The 21,055-nt window shown below is 53.9% G+C and overlaps 1 protein-coding gene across 1 annotated transcript in view; it reads left to right on the forward strand.

The window, feature by feature from the left end:
• PPL (periplakin) overlaps positions 1-21,055 on the forward strand; it is a 48,843-nt gene that overhangs the window by 17,528 nt on the left and 10,260 nt on the right. Inside the window, exons 2-14 of the mRNA XM_081554714.1 lie at positions 7,107-7,206; positions 12,643-12,797; positions 13,459-13,579; positions 14,178-14,291; positions 14,389-14,430; positions 15,686-15,847; positions 15,944-16,051; positions 17,175-17,270; positions 18,538-18,660; positions 18,758-18,904; positions 19,505-19,656; positions 20,438-20,535; positions 20,701-20,858. Of these exons, the coding sequence (XP_081410840.1) occupies positions 7,107-7,206; positions 12,643-12,797; positions 13,459-13,579; positions 14,178-14,291; positions 14,389-14,430; positions 15,686-15,847; positions 15,944-16,051; positions 17,175-17,270; positions 18,538-18,660; positions 18,758-18,904; positions 19,505-19,656; positions 20,438-20,535; positions 20,701-20,858 (1,576 nt within the window). The remainder of the gene's footprint in view (positions 1-7,106; positions 7,207-12,642; positions 12,798-13,458; positions 13,580-14,177; positions 14,292-14,388; positions 14,431-15,685; positions 15,848-15,943; positions 16,052-17,174; positions 17,271-18,537; positions 18,661-18,757; positions 18,905-19,504; positions 19,657-20,437; positions 20,536-20,700; positions 20,859-21,055) is intronic.

A 21,055-nucleotide genomic window follows, 5' to 3' on the forward strand; every position in this document is an offset into this window, starting at 1 on the left:
CTGTCTGCAGGGTGTGACTCCACCTGGCTTGTGAAACCCATTCACCTTGTCTGACCAAAGTCTGGACCGGGCTGAGAGGACCATTTCTGGAGACAGCCAAGGCCTGAGTCCTCACTGGCTTTTATTAGTACCAGGTGGGGTCTCGGGCCACGGCACCCACTGCCCGACCTGTCCCAATGGGCATCCTAGACACACCGTTGCCCAGAAAGATCTGCTCCTATAGGGTTTTGCTGGAAAACCTGGGAATCTAGACGTGAAAAAGTAAATGTTAGTTGCTCAGTCTTGTCTTTTTGTGACCCCATGGACTGTAGCCTGCCAGGCTCCTCTATCCATGGAATGCTCCAGGCAAGAATACTGCAGTGGGTTGCCATTTCCTTCTCCAGGGGATCTTCCCTGACCTGGGGAGTGAACCCAGGTCTCCTGCATTGCAGGCAGATTCTTTACCATCTGAGCCACCAGCGAAATCTAGAAGGAACCTTTAAAGAAAAAACACAAAAACAACTGAGCTATGGGGGCTTCCCTGGTGGTCCAGTGGTTAAGCCTCCTCACTGTCCTGCCATCACAGGGTACACGGGTTTGATCCCCAGTCGGGAAACTAAGATCCCACATGCCATGCATTGTGGCCAAAACATTAAAGAGAGAACAACTGAGATATGAACTTTGTTCTGCCTGCCCAGTTTCCCCAGATGCCTCTTTCTGTTCCAGGCCCCCCAGGTTGCATTTAGTCATTATGTCTCCATCATCTCTGCCCATCTGACAGTTCCTTAGTCTGCTCTTTCATGACCTCGACAGAAGAGGTCTGGTGAGGCATTTTGCATTTGTCTGCTGGCTCCCAGCCATGGCTTGTGGGTTGGGCATTACCAGGGAGGACTCTGAGGGACTGCCATGTCCTCTGTGTCGATGTGCCTTCTCCCTGGTGGTGTTCATCTTGCTGTCCTCGGTGCTGTGAAGTTACTGTTTTTTAGAAGGAACCTACTTATAGCTTCCCTGGTGGCTCAGCCTGTAAAGAATGTGCCTGCAATGCAGGAGACCCGAGTTCCATCCCTGGGTGGGGAAGATCCCCTGGAGTAGGGAATGGCAACCCACTCCAGTATTCTTGCCTGGGAAATCCCATGGACAGAGAAGCCTGGTGGGCCACAGTCCATGGGGTCACAAAGAGTCGGACACGGCTGAGAGACTTCCACTCACTTCTTTTACAGGACCAGGCACCACTGGTAAGCGGGGCTCCCCAGGAAAGAAAGGGGGTCCATAGGCAGAAACCCATGCACAGATCAGGGAGCAATGTAAGGGCTCAGTTTCATTTGGATGGTAAGCCCTTCGGGGAGTAAAAGTACATAAAGTAGAGTTCTGTGAATAGTCATTGTCACCACTTATGGGACCCCTGCAATGTGCTAGGTGATTAGACTGAATATTGTTGAGTGTCTCCAGTGTGCCAGGCACTGTTTTAGGTGCTGGTGAAATGGTGACACCCCACTCGTGAGCTGACATGATGTCTAATCTGCTTAGAGGCTGCTGTAAATCTCTAGCTCAGTCCTCGAACCCCAAAGTGGTCTTTGAAACTCGATTCCAGGGTCCCAGAAGTGACCCTGACCCTCGCCACCCACCTCACTTGCCTAGATAGGATGAATCTTGCCCATCTGACAGATGATAAAACCAAGATTCAGAAATAGAAAATAGCTCTTCCAAGGTTGTGTGCTCAGTCATTCAGTTGTGTCCCAACTCTTTGCAAGTCCATGGGCTATAGCCTGCCATCCTCTGTCCATAGGATTCTCCAGGCAAGAATACTGGAGCAGGTGGCCATTTCCTTCGCCAGGGGATCTTCCCGGCCCAGGGATCGAACCCCTGTCTCTTGCGTCTCTTGCATCAGCAGGCAGGTTCTTCACCACTGCGCCACCTCTATGGTGGGGATATTGACTACGCTAGTGGAACTTCTCCCGCAGCGTCCTCTTCTTGATCTGTCCCTTGCCTTTCCTGGCGCTGGGTTACCAGGTTACGTGGATGGTTAGTGCAGTCAGGATTTGAACCCTGTCTGGCTATGGACACTGGCTGCTCCCCATGTGACCTTGGGCGGGTGCCTTCGCTTCTGAGGGCCTCAATTTGCTCACCTGTGTAATGAGCAGGTGGGGCTCGATGACTTCCGAGACACCTACCAGTGCCAACAGCCACTGCCCTCAGCATCCCTGTCCATGTTAAACTTCTGAGTAAGTGGGGGGAGGCTGGGTGTGTCCCTCTCTCAGCCTGTCACTCAGATCCCTGGTCCCTTCCCTTCTCTGATGGGGTGGGGGGGCACCTCGGCTTTCCTGTCTCAGCCCAGAGATTCCCATCTCCGTGGGTGGGACAGGACTTGGAAGAGGCTGAGAGGGAAGAGCTGTATCTGGGCCTCCATTGGTTGGGCCGGCAGCCCCCAAGGGCCGTGTCTAGTTGCCTCAATGTGGCCCATTAGCCGGATGAAAAGCTGGACCGGCCCAGCCAGTTCTCAGTCCTCTTGGGATCTGCACATACACACACACACCCACAACCCTGCCCCTGCAGGTTCCCAACTCGCCCACATTCCTGCACTCCTGGTGCGGGGCTCTGCGGCTTTCAAGGGAACACATGTCTGCTCCTATAGCCAGCTGGATGGCGGGAGGAAGGTAGGACCCTTTGGGGCCTCTCATTTGGGACTCCAAACCCAGAAGGCAGAAGTGCTGAGACTGCTGCAGAGGCATGGGTTGGAATCCCAGCTCTGCCTTGCTTTAGGCAGTGAGGCTGTGGCCAAGCTAGCTAATGGCTCTGTGCCTCAGTGTCCCCATCTGTAAAATGGGAGAGCAGTGCTACTTGAGGGGGTGGTAGGATTAATGAGTTCATCTGGATGTGATTTGCTTAGCACCAACCAGGCACATGGTCAAGCCTCTGTGAGGTTTTAAAAACTAGCATCTTCCAGGCAGCGGGGTGTACCCCAGAACTGGCCCAGCCTCCATGGAAAACAGGATAAAAGGTGGGGACCATTTGAGAGGGTGAGGGAAGGAGAAACAAATCCCTGACACTTGTAAATGGCATCGCCAGTGCCTTTGATAACAGTTTCATTGAGATATAACTCACACACCATATAGTTCACTCACTGTGCTTGTGCTTATGTTGGTCAGTCGTGTCCAACTCTTTGCGACCCCATGGACTCTAGCCCACCAGGCTCTTCTCTCCCTGAGAATTCTCCAGGCAAGAATACTGGAGTGGGTTGCCACGCTTTCCTCCAAGGGATCTTCCCAATGCAGGGATCAAACCGAGGTCTCCCATGTTGCAGGCAGATTCTTTACTGTCTGAGCCACCCGGGAAGCCCAGTTCACTCATTAAAAGTGTACAATTCAGTTGTTTTGAGTATATTCACAGAATTATATGACCACCACCATAATCAAGGGTTTCCCAGGTGGCACTAGTGGTAAAGAACCTGCCTGTCAATGCAGGAGATGTAAGAGACTCAGGTTTGATCCCTGGGTTGGGAAGATCCACTGGAGGAGGGCATGGCAACCCACTCCAGTATTCTTGCCTGGAGAATCCCATGGACAGAGGAGCCTGGCAGGCTACAGTCCTTGGGGTCACAGAGAATTGGACGCGACTAAAGCGACTTAGTATGCATGCACACCATAATCAGTTTTAGAGCATTTTGTCACCTTAAAAAGAAACTCACACCCTTTAGCACTCATTCTCCTTCTGTCTCCCCATCCCAGCACCTCCTGACTATTAATCTACTTTGTCTTTCTATGAATCTACCTACTCTAGACATTTTGTGTAAGCGGACCTTTTGTGTTTGGCTTCTTTCACTTAGTCTCGTGGTTTCAAGGTTTCTCCATACTGTAGCCTGTATTAGCGTTTCATTTCTATTTTCCATTGTATGGATATTCTGCATTTCATCCATCTGTTCATTAGTTGAACATTTGTGTTGTTTCCACTTTCTGACTATTGTAAATACTGCTGCTGTGAACATTTGTGTACAAGCTTTTACGTGGGCCTGTGTTTTCATTTCTCTTGATATCTATCGAGTAGAATTGCTGGTTTCCTTGCTTGTAAAGGGGCACACACCTCCCCCAGGGACTTGGGGTGAAGATGTTCTCAGGGCATGTCTGTGGATGTGTCTGATGTCTGGTGAAGGGTGTGCACTAGATTTCAAGTTACCACAGTGACTCTGTGGTCATCCCCAGTAGACAGATGGAGAGACTGAGGCACCTCAAAGCTGAGGTGCTTGCCTGGGATGGTCCAAGCAGTAAGTGGTCCAGCAGGCCTTGGAACCCACGCCTGTCTGACCACACGCTCCCACTGAGCTGTCTTTTGTTCTCCGCCAGGAGCACCAGGTCCATGGAGCTGGCTGTCCCCACCCCTCTACCCTGTGTCCCCTTCCCGTGCTGGGCTTCGACTGGAGTAGTGGGCTGTCCAGGGTGCGGTCCAGGAGGTGCTTTCCTAGAATCTGTCCCAACCAGTGAGGGGGCTGGTTTGGGAGCTGGCCCCGTGCCCTGGGCTGGGCTGGACCGGAGAGGGATAGAAGCCCCCACCTAACCCACACTGCAGGCTCACAGTGGTGGCCCTGGCTGTCATGGTTAAATATTCGGATTGAGACTCACCACATCTGACTGCTGAGGCCACGGTGGGGGTCAGTGGCTGGGGCTGGATTGAGGGCAGAAGTGTTCACATTTGCCATGTGGTCTGCCCAAGCCAAGGTGGGGGGCGATGGGAGTTGACCCATGACCTGGTGGCCCCACCTTACCCAGATCCTCCATGCACAGTCCCCCCTTCTGAGTCTTCCTGGATGCTCCACTGAATACCAGTTTTCTCCACCACAGGACTTCTCAGAGCCTTTACTGACTCATGAGCTTACTGGGGGGTTGGGTTTTCCTAACCTCTTGAGTGACAAAGCTTTCATTCCAGGAGCAATTGACAGGACCAGGGTTCCTGGGGCCCCACTTTGGGAAAGTCTGCCTCCGTGGTTTTCTTTGCAGAGGGTGTGGCCTGGGTCTTGTTCCCCAAGATCCTAACCCTCTTCCCTCCTAGTGCCTGTGTATCCAGACCTGGCACAGAGCAGGCCCCCAGGCAAGGTTTGGGACTAAGCTGGACAGTCTTGCAGCTTCTGTTCGTGTGCCTGTTTCTGCCACCACCCCGGCTTCCCCTGCAACATCAGTAGTATCTGCAGTGTTGAGCCTCAAACCCTGCTGCTGTTCAGTCGCTAAGTCATGTCTGACTCTTTGCAGCCCCATGGACTGCAGCATGCCAGACTTCCCTGTCCTTCACCATCTCCCAGAGTTTGCTGAAACTCATGTCCACTGAGTTCGTGATGCCATCCAACCATCTCATCCTTTGCCGTCCCCTTCTCCTCCTGCCTTCAGTCTTTGGAGTCAGTATGTGAGGTCTTTGATGGAGATTGGAGGACTAAGTGCTAATCTTGACCACTGCTGGGTAGCTGTGTGACGATGACCAAGTTGCTTTCCCTTTCTGGTCTTTGTTTCTTCCTTTGTTTAAAGAAAACAAGGAGCTGGACAATGATCAGTAAGGCTCCTGAAGTATAACCATGAACCTTCGTGAGACTTACGGGGCGCCCAGCTCTTTGCCTGCATAACCTCACTCCCATTCCTAACACCCAGGTGGGAAGGGTCCATCTGACAGCGGGAAGTAGAGGCACAGAGAGGGACAGCAGCTTGGCCAAGTCACACAGCCCCAACGCACATCTGAGTCCAAAACCAAGGTCTCCTCCACTCCCACAGTAGTGTTTGCCAGGGTGGGCTGTAGTGTGATTTTGCAGGGCAGACAGATACGGCAAGAGAGAACACAGAAACGCCAAATGAGAAAGGCTTTCCAATTTCAAATCTCTCCCAGACACTCTGAGAACTCTCAGAAGGTCTCAGCTCGGTGCCAGCAGAGCTCTAGCTTGGCTGTGGTGCTTGCATGCCAAGCTCTGCCTTTAAGCAGGAGAAGGCAGGGCTCAGTTTCAATGTGTGCGGGTGGCCAAGTGTCCAGCTAGAACTTAATGCCATCCTTTTATTTCTGTGGAATTTATTTTGGTTATTACCTCTTTATGGCAAGGGCTTCTGGTTTTCTGTTTACAATGGGGAAGGAAGTCCTCTTTCTTAGGAAATTTATTTAAATATAAAGAATGAGTAGATTGAAAGAAAAGTATTAGGTATTTAATAATAAGACTGCTGACACAAAAACTTGTACCTGAGTGTTCATAGCAGCCTGATCCATCATGGCCAAAAGGTGGAAACAGCCCAAATGTCCCATCACTGGATAACCAGATAAACAAATGTGGCATATCCAAGCTGTGGAATATTATGCAGCCATAAACAGGAATGAAGCACTGTCACACACTAGCTACAACATGGATGATCCTCAAAAATATTGTTAAGTGAAAGAAGTTAGACACTGAAGGCCCCATGTTGTACAGAGTAGGCAAATCCATAGAGACAGAAAGTAGATTTGTGGTCGCTAGGGGCCATGGGGTGGAATGGTAAGGAGTGAGTGCTAAAGGGGGCGGGGTTTCTTTTGGGGGGTGATGAAAATGTTCTGAGATTACATAGCAATGATTGTTATACAACCTTGTGAGTATACTAAAAACCCTGAATTATGCACCTTATTTTTAAAATTTATTTTTATTGACTTATTTGGCTGTGCCAGGTCTTAGTCACGACATGCGGGGTGTGAACTCTTAGTTGCAGCATGTGGCATCTCGTTCCCTGACCAGGGATCGAACCCAGGCCCCCTGAATTGGGAGTGTGTGGTCTTAACCACTGGACTGTCAGGGAATTCCTAGAATTAACACACTTTTAAAGGGTGAATTTTATGACATGATGTGAGTTATATCTCAATAAAAAAGGTGGGAGAACAGAGTAAGTGTGCTCTGCCAATGTGGCAAATAGAAGCATTGGGGTGACGGCCAGAGCAGAGGCTGATTCCCAGACAGGTGCTGCCTCCCTCTGTGCCTTTAGTAACATCACCCTGGGGGGACAGCCAAGCTCCATCCGAGGCTCACTGGGTAGCTTCTGCTCTGAGCCCGGGGCTGGGGACGGCTTGGGAGGCCGGGGGCTAGCGGGACCCCGCCCCTGTCCTCCGCCCCTGCAGCTCACCTCCCCTCTCTCCACCTGCAGCGTCTCTAACAAGGAGCTGTCGGAGCTAATTGAGCAGTTGCAGAAGAATGCCGACCAGGTGGAGAGGAATATCGTGGACACGGAGGCCAAGATGCAGAGTGTGAGTGCCCGCCTCCCAACCGGTGCCCCCGAGATGCCAGCCCCCTGGGCTCGGCTGACCCCGAGGTTCTCACCTGGGCATGATTCTGCTCCCAGGGGACGTGTGGTCACGTCTGGAGACATTTTTAGCCACCGCACCTTGGGGAGTGTGGGGTCGGGTATCTAGTAATGGAGGTCAGGGATGCTGCTCTATAGCCTACAGAGCACAGAAGGGCCCCGAGCACAGAATGATTCAGCCTCAAATGTCAGAGTGTCCAGGTGGAGACACACTGAAGAGGAGCCTCCTTAGTGCTGTTAATACCAGTTCCTCCACCCCGGATACCAAGCTCCTGCAGCCGTGGCCCCTGTCTGGAGCAGAACCACAGTCTCAGGAGCCAGGCCTTGGCTAGGACCTTGGTTTTGCCACTTACTGTGTGACCCTGAGCAAGTCACCTTACCTCCCTGTGCACCCGAAAGGGAGATAAGCCATTGTCCCCCTCTCCTGGGCTGCTGGAGAGATTTAATGAGATTATGCAGGTGGCACTAGTGATTAAAGAACCCTCTTGCCAATGCAGGTAGACGTTAGAGACCCAGGTTCAATGCCTGGGTCGAGAAGATGCCCTGGAGAAGGAAATGGCAACCCACTCCGGTATTCTTGCTTGGAGAATCCCATGGACAGAGGGGCCTGGCGGGCTGCAGTCCATAGGGTCGCACAGAGTCAGACATGACTAAGCGACTAAGCACAAGACACATATGCAGGTGCAGTGCAGGGCTCCCTGTGATCAGCAGCATCATCATCCTCACTTCCCTACCACTGCCACTACTCAGACTCAGGTGGGCCAAATCATTTTCCCCCTCTGTGCCTCAGTTTCCTGGACTGTAAAATGGGAATAACAACCAGCCTGAGCCCAAAGGTTCTCCTGGGGATCCTGCTGCACGGGCAGCACTGCAGCCATGCTCACACCTGTGAGCTGCTAAGCTGGCTGCCTCCTCTTTGAACCCCTCCCCATCAGCCCAGAGTGGTTTAGTTTATACCTTGTTTGTAGCTAGAGAGGGCCAGGATGGACTGTGTCAGTGACAGAGCTGACCTTAGAGCCATCCCCCACCCCCCAGAGGGGGTGTTGCCAGATTTAGCAAATGAAAATACAGGATATCCAGTTCCATTCGAAGTATAGGACGCAAATTTTTGTGGGTGTAACTGTCTCCCACGCATTACTTGGGATATACTTACATTACAAATTATCCATTGTTTACCTGAAATTTGAATTTAAATGGGCATCTGTATTTCATCCACATTCCAGGCATGACTAGGAGGCAGGTCCAGAGGAGTGCAGGGGAGTTGAGGGTGGACAGGTCATGAGTCTGGTTGGCCTCACAGCTATCCCCAGGCTCAGATGTGGCTGCCTCTCCGCTGACCACCCAGGTGTCCACTCCGCTGAGGGCCGGTCCCCCTGAGAACTGAGGGACAGGGGTGGGTTGGAGGAATGACACTCTTTGGGTGAGAAGTACAGTGATGGGGAGAGCGTGGGAAGGGGGCAGGGTGGACGAGAGGGTGCTCTGCTCCCTGCTAGGTCTCCCTCCCCAGGACCTCCCCCCCGCCCCCCACCGCCTCCACTGCCCATCTTTCCAGCCTCAGCGGGCCCTGCCAGCATCCCTCCCTCTGACCATGCCCTGGACCTGGTACCCAGTCCCTCCAGCGATTTTTTTGTTTTTGTCCACTCTCGTGACTGCCATGGTGGTGTGTGTGCTTTCTTAAATGAAAACAGCTCTTTGGGGTATGTCCTTTTTTCCTCCTAATAAAAGTAATGTGTGTTCGCTACAAATATTTCGGGGCTGATAAACAAGTATAAAGAAGCAAATTAAGGTGGTGTATGATTCCACCAGCAGAGGGGAAGACCATCCCCTCACATCTGGTGTCTCTCTGACCTTTTCTGGCCTGTGTAAATGTGAGGGAACAGACCCTAGCGCTCATCTCATGGTATTTGCTTAGAGTCGTGACTCAAAGTAGCAAGGATGTGTTTGGAAGATAATTTTGAACTTGTTTTTTGTTTTAATTCAAACGAACAACCTTAAACCAGATTTTGAAGGCTGCGTGGGCTAATCTTTTTGTCTTTTCTCTTCCTTCTTTCAGAAGAAAACATCATGATTAATTTTATTACCCAAAAGTTCTCTTTAATTTTCCTACTTTTTAAATGAAAATAAGGTTTACATGAGATAAAGTAAAGCATTTAAAGTGTAGAGTTTCATGACATTTCATATGTTTATGATGTGCAATGACCCCATCTTTCTGTTCCCAAGGTGCTTTCATCCTCCCAAAGGAAACTCCCGTGCCCATCCGCCCAGCAACCGCTACTCTGCCTTCTGTCTCTTTGAATATACATATTCTGGATATTTCATAGAAACAGAATTACACAGTGTGTGGCCTTGTGTGCTACCATGCTTTCCCTGGTGGCTCAGATGGTAAAGAATCTGCCCACAATGCAGGAGACCCCGGTTCAATCTCTGGGTCTGGAAGATCCCCTGGAGAAGAGAATGCCAACCCAGTTTAGTATTCTTGGGGTTTCCCTGGTGGCTCACATGGTAAAGAATCTGCCTGCAATGCAGGAAACCCTGGTTTGACCCCTGGACTGGGAAGATCCCCTGGAGAAGGATATGGCAACCCACTCCAGGATTCTTTTTGTACCTATCCCAATTTTTAAATGCCAGAAAAGCCGGAAGGGTTGGAGAACACCTGTAACCTCATCACACAGATCCTACCAGTAACCATCTCCTGGATTTGCTTTATTGATTGTGTGTCCGTCAGTGTGGGCAAAATTTACAGGATATGTCGGTCCCTATGACCTTTTTTTTTGTACTTAAAAAAACTTGTCTGTGGTAAGTGTCCAAATTTTAAGAGTTCACGCTTGTGAGTTTTCGTGTCAGTCGGTACCCATGGAAGCTTGACTCATGTCAAGTCGAAGGACATGTCCCGAAAGGTCCTGGGGGACCTTCGCAATCAATGTCACCCCCCAACCCTGAGGTAACCACAGTGCTGACCTGTCCTCATTGATCAGTCTTGCCCGACTGTGGACTCTTGAACACCCTCGTGGCATCTTTTGGCTGGATATTCTCTCTCATTTTGGCTGGACATGTTTTGCATTCCCACAGAGTCCCTGCACCTGTGGGAATTAGGAAATGATTAATTTACTTCCTCCTTTTGCAAAATTAATCTTTGACACTGTAATTGCCCAGCAGAGCTTCAGATCAACTGGTGATGGTGGAGCAGATAAAATTCCACCCAAGCCAAGAATCCTGATGTTTTGTTGTAACTTTTTAACCAGCCAGACCTACCCACAGTGGGGTGGTGGTCCAGCGAGTTTGGCCTTCTGCCACATGGGCCTCACCCCTAAAACCCCTCAGGGAGCTGCCCCCACCCCTCGCTGCCCAGCCCTCCCAGAGTTGGCCCAGGAAAGACCTGGAATGTGGGCTGGATACCACCTCTTCCTCCAAGAGGGAGCTGAGTCATTTTACACTGTACCAGGCACCACATCACCTCTGTTCACTTCTTTTTCCTTTTGCCATTTCTCCCTTTAGTGCTTTTTCTTTTTCTTTTTTTAACAGCTTTATTGAGGCGGGTTTTACAGATCAGAAAATGCACCCCCTTTGAGCACACAGTGCAGTGACTTTTTTAGTAACATCACCGAGGGGTGCAGCCATTTCCACAGGTCGGTTGCTAAGCCTGTAATCCCTTTGTAAGCTGCCTGGTGTCCATTGACTGTGGATTCCTGCTCCCATCTGGCCCCTGGCAACCATTCTCTTATGGATCCTCCGACTTGGGGCAGCTCCGGTAAACCAGTCCCAAGGGGCGTGGCCTTCGGTGCCCAGCTCCTCTCACTTGCTGGTTTTGAGCTCGTCCCCATCTGTACTCCCATCTTCTGGTGGCCGAGGGACAGTCCCCTGGTCCCTTGGCTGCCTCTGCTGAAGCATGGGTTTCTCTTACTGCCATTGCAGAGATGGGGACACTGACCCCCAGCTGGGGGTAGGGGACTGGCTTACGGGTCCCTTGTGTGACCCCCCTCCCCGCCTGTGCTCAGTCCAGCCTCTGACTCATCTCCCACTGGGTCTGGGGTCCCCAGGGCCTGGCTCAGAGCCTATCTGCACTCCATGAAAGTCCACTAAGTGGATTAACAGGCTGTGTAGTGAAACCTGCTGTTCCCACTGCCAATTCATCATTCTTCCCTAAATTATCAGAGGCCCTGGACTCATCAACCCTGAATATTCATGGGAGGGCTGATGCTGAAGCTCCAATCCTTTGGCCATCTGATGAAAAGACCGACTCTTTGGAAAAGACCCTGATGCTGGGAAAGATTGAGGGCAAAAGGAGAAGGGGGTGGCGGAGGATGAGATGGTTAGATAACATCACTGATTCAATGGACATGAGCAAACTCCAGAAGATAGTCAAGGGCAGGGAAGCCTAGTGTGCTGCAGTCCATGGGATCTCAAAGAGTCGGACATGACTTAGCGGCTGAACAGCAACAACTGGACTCAGCAGCAACTGAGCAATTGTACCTCCCAGACCTCCACCCACTCTGTTCATTCTCAACATTTCACTGGCAACACCCCAGCACAGGCCACCCTCAGCTCTCAGCTGGGCCTTGTCACAACCCCTGACTGTTCCCCTAGCTTGGGCCCTCTCCCCTGAGGAGCCCCTGGAGGAGTCGCCTTTAAGGTTGGGTGGCACCATGCCCTGTCCCACCCCTAACTTCCTCCCTTGACCCTCCTTCCAGCCATCATTCCCTGCCACAGGACCTTTGCAGAGGCCACTCCCTCTGCCTCCAACACTCTTCCCCTTCTTCCTTCATTCTTAGCCTATGTCCAGGCCTCAGAGGGGCCTCATTGAGTCCCAGAGCCCAAGCTCAAGCAGGTCCCCCACGTTCCACCTCTACTGTGTTTCCTTGGTAAACACCGTCCTGTACGAACTTTGTCATCTTTGTTCCAACACCAGGGAGCGAACCCATCTCCCCTGCAGTGGAAATGTGGAGTCCTAACCACTGGACTGCTAGGGGATTCCTGAGGTTCATTTGTTGACAGGCCTTTCCAGGGGTCTCCCTCCTCCCTTGGTGGCACAGCGGTAAAGAATCTGCCTGCTGATGCAAGAGCCGCGGGTTCTATGCCTGGGTCAGGAAGATCTCCTGGAGGAGGAAATGGCAACCCACTCCAGTATTCTGGCCTGGAGAATCTCATGGACAGAGGAGCCTGGCGGGCTACAGTCCACGGAGCTGCAGAGTCAAACACAATGAGCACACACACTGCCCTCCTCCCTGGCTGGATGGGCCATGTCTCTCTGTGCATAGCTCTGTCCCAAGCCTGCTACCTCAGAGCGGGGGCTGGGCAGGGCCAGGGGAGCCCCCTGATCCTGGCTGTGCCCCCTAAGTCCCTGCCGTCTGTCTCCTCCACCCCTTTCTCGTGCCTCTCGCAGGACCTGGCCCGGCTGCAGGAGGGCCGGCAGCCCGAGCACCGGGACGTGGCCCTGCAGAAGGTGTCGGACTCGGAGAAGCTGCTCTATGTGCTGGAGGCGGACGCGGCCATCGCCAAGCACATGAAGCACCCCCAGGGGGACATGATCGCTGAGGAGTAGGTCCCCTCCACTTCCGGTCCTGAGGGAGATGCTCGGGGTCAGGGCAGGGGGGCTGCAGCCCCTCAGTGTGCAGGGACCCGAGTTGGGGTTTGTTGAGGGCTAACTGGGGGGCCAGCCCTAGCTGAATGCTTCATGTGATCCTTCCAACAACCCATTTCACAGCTGGGGAAATTGAGGCTTGGAGTATCCGGGTCCCCTGTCCTGACCTCAGTGTGACCACAGCCCCCGACCTCCAAGCTTGTGAGCGCACGGTCCCCTGCCTGATGCCTGGCTGGCTTTCTGAGTTCCTGGCTCTTGCCTTAGCTCAGGCACGGTCAGAGCACTGTCCCTGTCACAGCCCAGCCCTGGGCCCTGCCAGGTGGATGGTGGGCTCCAGAAAGCAGCAGACTGGCCTGTTTGTTCTGGAAACTTTTATGGTCCCAGGCGCATAGTAGGCCCTGGGGAAACATTGGTGGGGGAAGGCAGGATGAAAGAAAGTGGACAGGAGCAGGGCAGGAGTGGGTGCCTGGACCCAAGGCCACCGTGACCCTGACCTTCCAGGCTACTGAGCAGAAAGCTGAAACTGGGGGCTGGGGTGGGAGCCCGCCTCGGGGCAGACGCACTACATCTGCCCACCAGCCCCACTAACCAGGGTGGTCTCTCTCCCTCCCCGCTCAGCATCCGTCAGTTGAAGGAGCGTGTGACCAACCTCCGTGGGAAACACAAGCAGATCTACAACCTGGTGGTGAAAGAGGTGGACCCGCAGGTCAACTGGGAGGCGCTGGTGGAGGAAAAGCTGGTACGGCCCAGGCTTCAGCTGGGGTGGGGCCATGCAAGGGCCAGGAGCCCCCCTCCTTTGCATGGGCACCGGAGTCCTGCTGTTCCCGGTTATTTCCTGATGTCTGTGTTGATGAGATGAGCAAGGCTCAGAGAGGTGCAGTGCCTAGCCCAGGGTCACACAGCAGACGTGGTGGAGGTTGGGACCCTCCCAGGATCATTGGGGTCCTGGTCGGCTGGGGGCAGCAGCCAGGTTTCTGGCCAGCTGCTGGTCTTCCTGTGCCCCCGCCAGCCCATCTCCACCCCGGAGAAGCCTGGCCACTGGTGTGATCCCGAGCAAGTGACTCCCCCAGCCAAGCCTCTGTTTTCCCATCTGTGAAATGGAAACAGTAACCGCGAGGGCCTCTGAGGTTGCCGTGAGATTAAATGAGATCAGGGGGTAACACCTTCTTCCCTCATCCCTCCTGGCCTACTTAACTGCCTCCTCAGCTGGCACTGTGAGGAGGAGAGCTAAGGTTCCCTGGACGTGGGTACTGGGTCGCCTGAGAGTCCTGGGCCCCCTGGCCCACGCCTGTGCATGTCGTCACCACCCCCCCCCCAACCCTCGCCTCCCCGGCCAGGACAAGCTGAGCAGCCAGAGCTTCGGGACAGACCTGCCGCTGGTGGACCACCAGGTGGAGCAACACAACATCTTTCACAATGAGGTCAAGGCCATCGGGCCCCACCTAGCCAAGGTGTGTGCATGGGGGGAGGGGTAGAAGGGGCCCTGGGGAGGAGGGGCTCCTGTCTGCACCCCCCCACCCTAACCCATGTCCTCGGCCTCATCCTCAGGAGCAGAACAGTGAACTCCAGGCCAAGTACCAGAAACTGCTGGTGAGACGCCCCCAGGACCGGGATGGGAGGGGATGGGAAGCTGAGCTGTGGGCAAAGTGTGTGCAGTAAACACTTCAAACAGGATGGAGGGGGATGAAGTGGGAAGAAGCAGTATCCTGAGCCCCTACCCGAGAGGCGCCCCTGATTGCCCTTTGCTCATAGAAAACCCCAAGAGACCCTATGGATACAGTTTATCCTACTGTTTGCTTAATTCTTTATTGAGCACCTACTGTGTGCCAAGTACAATGCCAGGTGCTTCATAAGCAAAAGTTCGCTATTTCCCTTTCTAAAACCTTTAAAGAATGTCTTCTTTTTTATAACTGCTCAAGTGATGCATAAATGCTTTCTTGTTGTGGATCTTACAGACACCTCAGACACGAGAAGGTAGGGGCAGTAATAGTGTCGCCCATAGTAGGAGGCTCTGGGGCTGGGCCACCTCCACCCCTTTAGGTGGGGAGACCTCGAGCATGAGCTGCTGAGTCTCTGGGAACCTCAGGCTCCTCATCTGTAAAATGGAGTCACTTCCACTGCTTGGTTTACAGGATGCTTTCAGGATGCTTGGTTTACAGGATTGCATGAGTTGATGTTGGAGAAGTCCTTTGTGCAGTCCTGGGACGTGATGGGCTCCCCCATACGTGTTCACTACTGTTCTCATTTGCAGAGCGGAATGCAGACACCCCCTCCCCACTGCCCTGTGGTAGTTTGCAACATGACATGTTAAAGACAAAAGTAGAAGTGTAGCTGCTGACGTTTATGGAGCACCAACTGTATGCCAGGCCTGGTGCCCTATGAGATCTGTGCTGTTATTCCCATTTTGCAGATGAGTAAACCGAGGTTCCACAAGCATGTCTGTTCTGTGAGGTTTTTGTCTGTTTCGCTCACTGCTATATCGCAGGGCCTGGAGCCATGCCCAGCACTTGCGTACATGCCAAGTCACTTCAGTCATGTCTGACTCTTTGTGACCCTATGGACTGTAGCCTGCCAGGCTCCTCTGTCCATGGGATTCTCCAGGCAAGAACACTGGAGTAGGTTGCCATGCCCTCCTCCAGGGGATCTTCCTGACCCAGGGATCGAACCCGAGTCTCTTATGTCTCCTGCATTAGCCCAGCACTTAGTAGACGCACAATAAACGTTTGCTGAACGAATGAAGGGGTTTGGGAGGGTCAGATGACTTATCCAAGGGAGTCCAGCGGGGCAGGAGGAGTGGAAGGAGTCCCTTGCCGGAGGCCGTAGCCCTGTCTTTGCCCGCCCACAGGCGGCGTCACAGGCGCGGCAGCGGCACCTGAGCTCACTGCAGGACTACATGCAGCGCTGCACCAACGAGCTGTACTGGCTGGACCAGCAGGCCCAGGGCCGCATACAGTATGACTGGAGTGACCGCAACCTCAACTACCCCAGCCGCCGGCGCCAGTATGAGGTGGGTGCTGGGCTCTGGGGGTTGGGGGTGGGGGGCCTGGAAGGAGCTCGGGAGTGACCAGCTGGGCACTGAGCCCGTCCACTGCCCTTGCTGCAGAATTTCATCCACCGGAACCTGGAGGCCAAAGAGGAGAGAATTAACAAGCTGCACAGTGAGGGTGACCAGCTGCTCGCCGCCGAGCACCCCGGGAAGAACTCCATCGAGGTACATGAGCCCCGGGGAGGGACACCTGCTTCAGGCTGGCCTCCAGGTGACCTCTGCTCTGGGCTCCCTGTGTCCCAGGGTCCTGTGTCCAGTGTCTGTCTGTCTCTCCACTTTGCCGTCTCCCTTTCCTCTCTTACCCTGCCTCCTCTCTTGATGCCCCGGCCCTCAGTCCCTAGACTTCTGAAGCCCATGTGGTGCCTGTATTAGTTTCCTATTGTTGTTGTAACAAATGACCACCAACATGGAGGCTTTAAACAATGGAAAGTTATTCTGTCATAGTTCTGGAGGCCAGAAATTCAGAATCAAGGTGTTGGCAGGCTTGTTTCCTCTGAGGGCTCTAGGGGAGAATCCTTCCTTGTCTCTCCTTGAGTCTGGTGACTGCTGGCAATCCTTGGCTTTCCTTGGTTTGGACCAGTATCACCTCCTATATCCACCTCTGTGTCTTCACATGGCCTTCTCACCTGTGTGTCCTCTCCTCTTCTTATAAGGACACCCTAAATCCAGGATTTCATCTTGACATTCTTAACCGATTACATCTGCAAAGATCCTATTCCAAATAAAGCCACATTTTGAGTTCTGGTGCGCATGAATTTGGGGAGTACCTTGTAAGACTTTTTTTTTAAAGCACCACTTTGTCTGGGCAGACATAGCCCCTGCTTGTCCCTTGTGCAGTGCACAACCTGTGCACCCGAACATGGCAGCCCTGCTTGACTCCTCAATACATTCTCCTCCCACTCCTGGGCAGGAACTGGCTGGGAGTCACACCCATGCAGAGGCCAGATGCCCCTCTCCTCTAGTCTTTTCTGCTCTGAAATCCTGCCATCCCTCCCTTGGTGACCCAGATACCTGCGTGTGTGTGTGCTAAGTTGCTTCAGTCACGTCCAACTCTTTGCTGCCCTATGGACTGCAGCCTGCCAGGCTCCTCTGTCTGTGGGATTCTCCAGGCAAGAATACTGGAGTGGATTTCCTTGCTCTCCTTAAGAGGATCTTCCCTACCCAGGGATCAAACCCACGTCTCTTACATCTGCTACAATGCCAGGCGGGTTCTTTATCACTAGTACCACCTGGGAAGCCCTGTCTCAGATACCTGGCCAGCAGCAATGTGCCCCCTTTCTCTTGGCAGGCTCACATGGAGGCCGTCCACGCAGATTGGAAGGAATACCTGAACCTGCTCATCTGCGAGGAGAGCCACCTAAAGTACATGGAAGACTACCACCAGGTGCCTGCCAGCCTGGGGCCCTGCTGGGGGGAGCACTGAGTGCCCACTTGGCTCCCTTGTGGCCTCAGCACCACTTCCTCCAGGAGCCTTTCAGAGCTGCCTTCCCAGGCCTCCCAATGTCTGTGATTCTCATGGTGGACATGCATGTGCCCCAAGATTGCTGGGCCTGTCTGCCTTCCCTGGGGGCTGGGACTGGAGAGTCTTAACTCACCAAGATATCACAGGTGCAGGAATAGGTGTGTGGGACTTTCATTTTGGTATATATATTATATGAAATTTGCCATTTTAGGCATTTTTAAGTGTACTACCCAATGCAGTGATTATATTCACAGTGTTGTGCAACCATTGCCACTGTCTTTCCAAAATGTGTTCACCACCCCAAGTAGAGCTTCCTTAATAAATAGTCACCTCCCCCATTACAACCCCTGATAACCAGCCCCCTACTTTCTGTCTCTTTGGATTTGCCTATTTTAGATATTTCGTAGAAGCGGAATCACATGATATGTGGCCTTTTGTGTTTGGCTCTTTCACTGAACATAATGTTTTCAAGGTTCATTGTGAACCAGAACTTCATTCCTTTTCACAGCTGAATAATATTCCATCGATTCCATTGTATGCGTAGACCACACTGTGTTTATCCATTCACAGTGTTGATGGATGCTGCATTATTTCCACTGGAATGTGTTTTTAATAAGACAGTTGCATGTGATTCTTATGAGCAGGCAGTTTGGGGACATTTGAACTCAGATGACACTAAAATAAGTAACTCAGTGTTATAGTGTCTCAGTCCTGCCAGGCTGTGGACTTCGCAGGGATCCCAAAACCATGTTCACAGCTGCAGCCCAGGGGACAGCTGTCAATGAATGATTCCAGAGCTGATAGGCTGAAAAATGGGCAAGAGAATTTCCCAGAACCAAGTGGGGAGGCTTGTCTTCCATGTACTGAGACTTAGAATAAGTCAAGGTGTTCCCAGCACAAAGACAGGAGTGGCATAGAGGAGAAACCTAAGCTTACTGGTGTACAGACATGAAAACAGTGTGTCACAGAGGTGGCATTGCATGGATTGGTGAGAAGGGACGCTGTTTCTCCCTGTGAAGCCCCCCAGGAAGGTGGGGTGGGGAGGGTTGGGGGCGTCCCCAAGCCTGTGGATTCAGGGTGAGTGGGAGGCCCAGCCCCACCTGGGAGTGGGCTTCAAGTCACGGCCAGGATGAGCCCCAGGCATCCTGGTGGATTCCCATCTGTGACGGGGCCCTCTGGTCTCCCCTAGTTCCACAAAGACATAAAGGATGCCCAGGAGCTGCTTCACAAGGTGGACTCGGACCTGAACCAGAAATACAACCCCGACTTCAAGGACCGATACCAGATTGAGCTGCTGCTGCAGGAGCTGGATGTGAGTGACGCCCGCCGAGTTGGCCCTTCCCTGGCTCCCTGCCTGCTGCCTGGGGAGGGCTGCGTGGTCTCACCTGGGCACTCTGCTCCACATCCAGGATCAGGAGAAGGCGCTGGACAAGTACGAGCACGTGGTGCGGGCGCTGCAGAAGCGAGGGCAGCAGGTGGTGCCCCTCAAGTACCGCCGGGAGATGCCCCTCAAGCCCATCCCTGTGGAGGCGCTCTGTGACTTCGAGGGTGACCAGGTGAGCCCCTGCCCAGGTGTTCCAGCTGCCCCAGGCAGGCCTCTTCTCAGGTCACTGAAAAGGCCTAAGCAGTGACAGGGCTGGAGGCAGGACCTCAGACGTTTTCAGGAGCCTGTGTTCATCTCCGTCATTGGGGTCACTCTCTGCTGGACCCACCCACCCACCCCCCGCACAGTCGCACCTGCTGCCCTGGCCTTCTGTCCCACCAGCTTAGCAGCGCCAGTCATTCTAGCAGACGTCTCAGGGAAGGTTCTCATTGGCCCACTCTGAGTCATGTATCCAGCCTGAACCAATCACTGTGGCTGCAAGTGCCATTCTCTCATTGGCCAGACCTGAGTCACACATTCACCCTGAGCAGTCAGGGGATCTTCAGGACGAGACCACCTGGGCTGGGACTGCATGGGGGTGGGGGTCCCCAGAGGGAAGTTCAGGTGGGTGTTGGGCTGGCAGAGCCTCTCATCTTTATGATGAAACATCTTGAGGAGGGTCTGAGAGACAGGCTTAGACTCCCCAGGTCCCAGAGTTAGGCAGTGACTGAGCTCCTGGCCACCAGCTGGGACAGGCCTCTCCTTGTGTCCTGACCGGCTTGTCCCCCACCAGGGCCTGATCTCTCGGGGCTACAGCTACACCCTGCAGAGGAACAATGGGGAGAGCTGGGACCTCACGGACAGCGCGGGGAACAAGCTGACCGCCCCGGCTGTCTGCTTCATGATCCCGCCCACTGACCCCGAGGCCATGGCTCTGGCCGACAGGTATGGGGAAGAGGAGGAGCTGGTGTGGCATGTGGCTGCACCCCCTGGGCTCCCAGGCCCCATTCACAGCCCTGGGCACCACAGCTGAGCCTCAGAGTGCCACTAACATCCCACACATGCACCCCCTTTGGAGGCTCAGGTGGGACAGCGGTAGATCCTGTTGGCCTGGCCGACTTGTGTGTGAGCGTGCGGCTCTGGGCACGTTGCAGGGAGGGGCCTCTCTGCAGGCGCCCCTGGGCCTTGGCACGCATAACTCCCTCCACCTTCACATCAACCCACCACTTTGTTGACTCAAGACCTCTTGGCTTGAAGACCCCAGCCCAGGGGCCACCTCTTCTGTGAAGCCATACCTGATTGCTCCCTCCCCTCATCCTCCACTCTGGCTCCAGGACAAAAGGCTGCCGCCTCTTGGCTCCCAAGCACCTTCTCCCACCTTGTGTGCTGCTCTCATTAGGGTGCTCTGTCTGTATGTCCATCCCACTGGGCAGAGGTTCCTCGAGATTTGGTATATTTTCAGGGTCTTGTTCCATTTGCTACGAAGAAAAGTGAGACAGAGGAAGGAAGGAGGGGCGGAAGGGGCCCACTGAACCCGGGAGCAGAGAGAGACTGGTGTTTCAGCAGATCCTCTGTGTGCGTGTGTTGTGTTGACTTTTCAAAGCATTTTGAGGACCTGCCCAATTCCTCGGGGCTGTCTGTTGAGCCAGAGCCCAGGGTCCCGCTTCTGTGGGTGGTGGGGGCATGGACCGCTTTGGGGTCCCCAGCCCGTTTTTTGCTGTCACAGCCTGGGCAGCCAGTACCAGAGCCTGCGGCAGAAGGCAGCCGGGAGCAGAAAGGCTCTCCAGCAGCGGCATGAGGTGCTGAAGGCAGAGAGCTCTGGAGGTGAGTGCCAGGGCCACTGCCCGAGGCTCTGGGGGGACGGGAGGGGGGCTGACCCAGGGTCTGTGCAGCAGACGGGACGGCAGGGTGGGGGGGGAGCATGCTGAGCTGACCCCTAAACACCCCCAGGGCCCCCATGGCCCCCTGACTCTGACCTCCCTCCGGCAGATGCCTTGGACCTGCAGGGCCGGCAGCTGCTGGCTGGCTTGGATAAGGTGGCCAGTGACCTGGACCGGCAGGAGAAGGCCATCACGGCCATCCTGCGGCCGCCACTGGAGCAGGGCCGAGCAGTGCAGGACAGCGCCGAGCGGGCCAAGGACCTCAAGGTACCCAGGGCTGGGGGCAGGGGCTGGCCCCCTGGGCTTCCCGGGGGCCCTGTCCACGGTCTCATGCCCATGGGGGCTCTGGACACTCCACGGGGACCGCTTGCCATGTGTAACGGGAAGCCGTGAGTTGCAGGGAGAGGGGCTGTCTAGGCCGAGAATTGAAGAGGTGCCAGAGGCCTGGTGTCCCCCAGACATGT

This window comes from Giraffa tippelskirchi, chromosome 13 (genome assembly GCF_054371585.1).
Source record: "Giraffa tippelskirchi isolate mGirTip1 chromosome 13, T2T-mGirTip1v1.2.pri, whole genome shotgun sequence".
Taxonomy (NCBI): domain Eukaryota; kingdom Metazoa; phylum Chordata; class Mammalia; order Artiodactyla; family Giraffidae; genus Giraffa; species Giraffa tippelskirchi.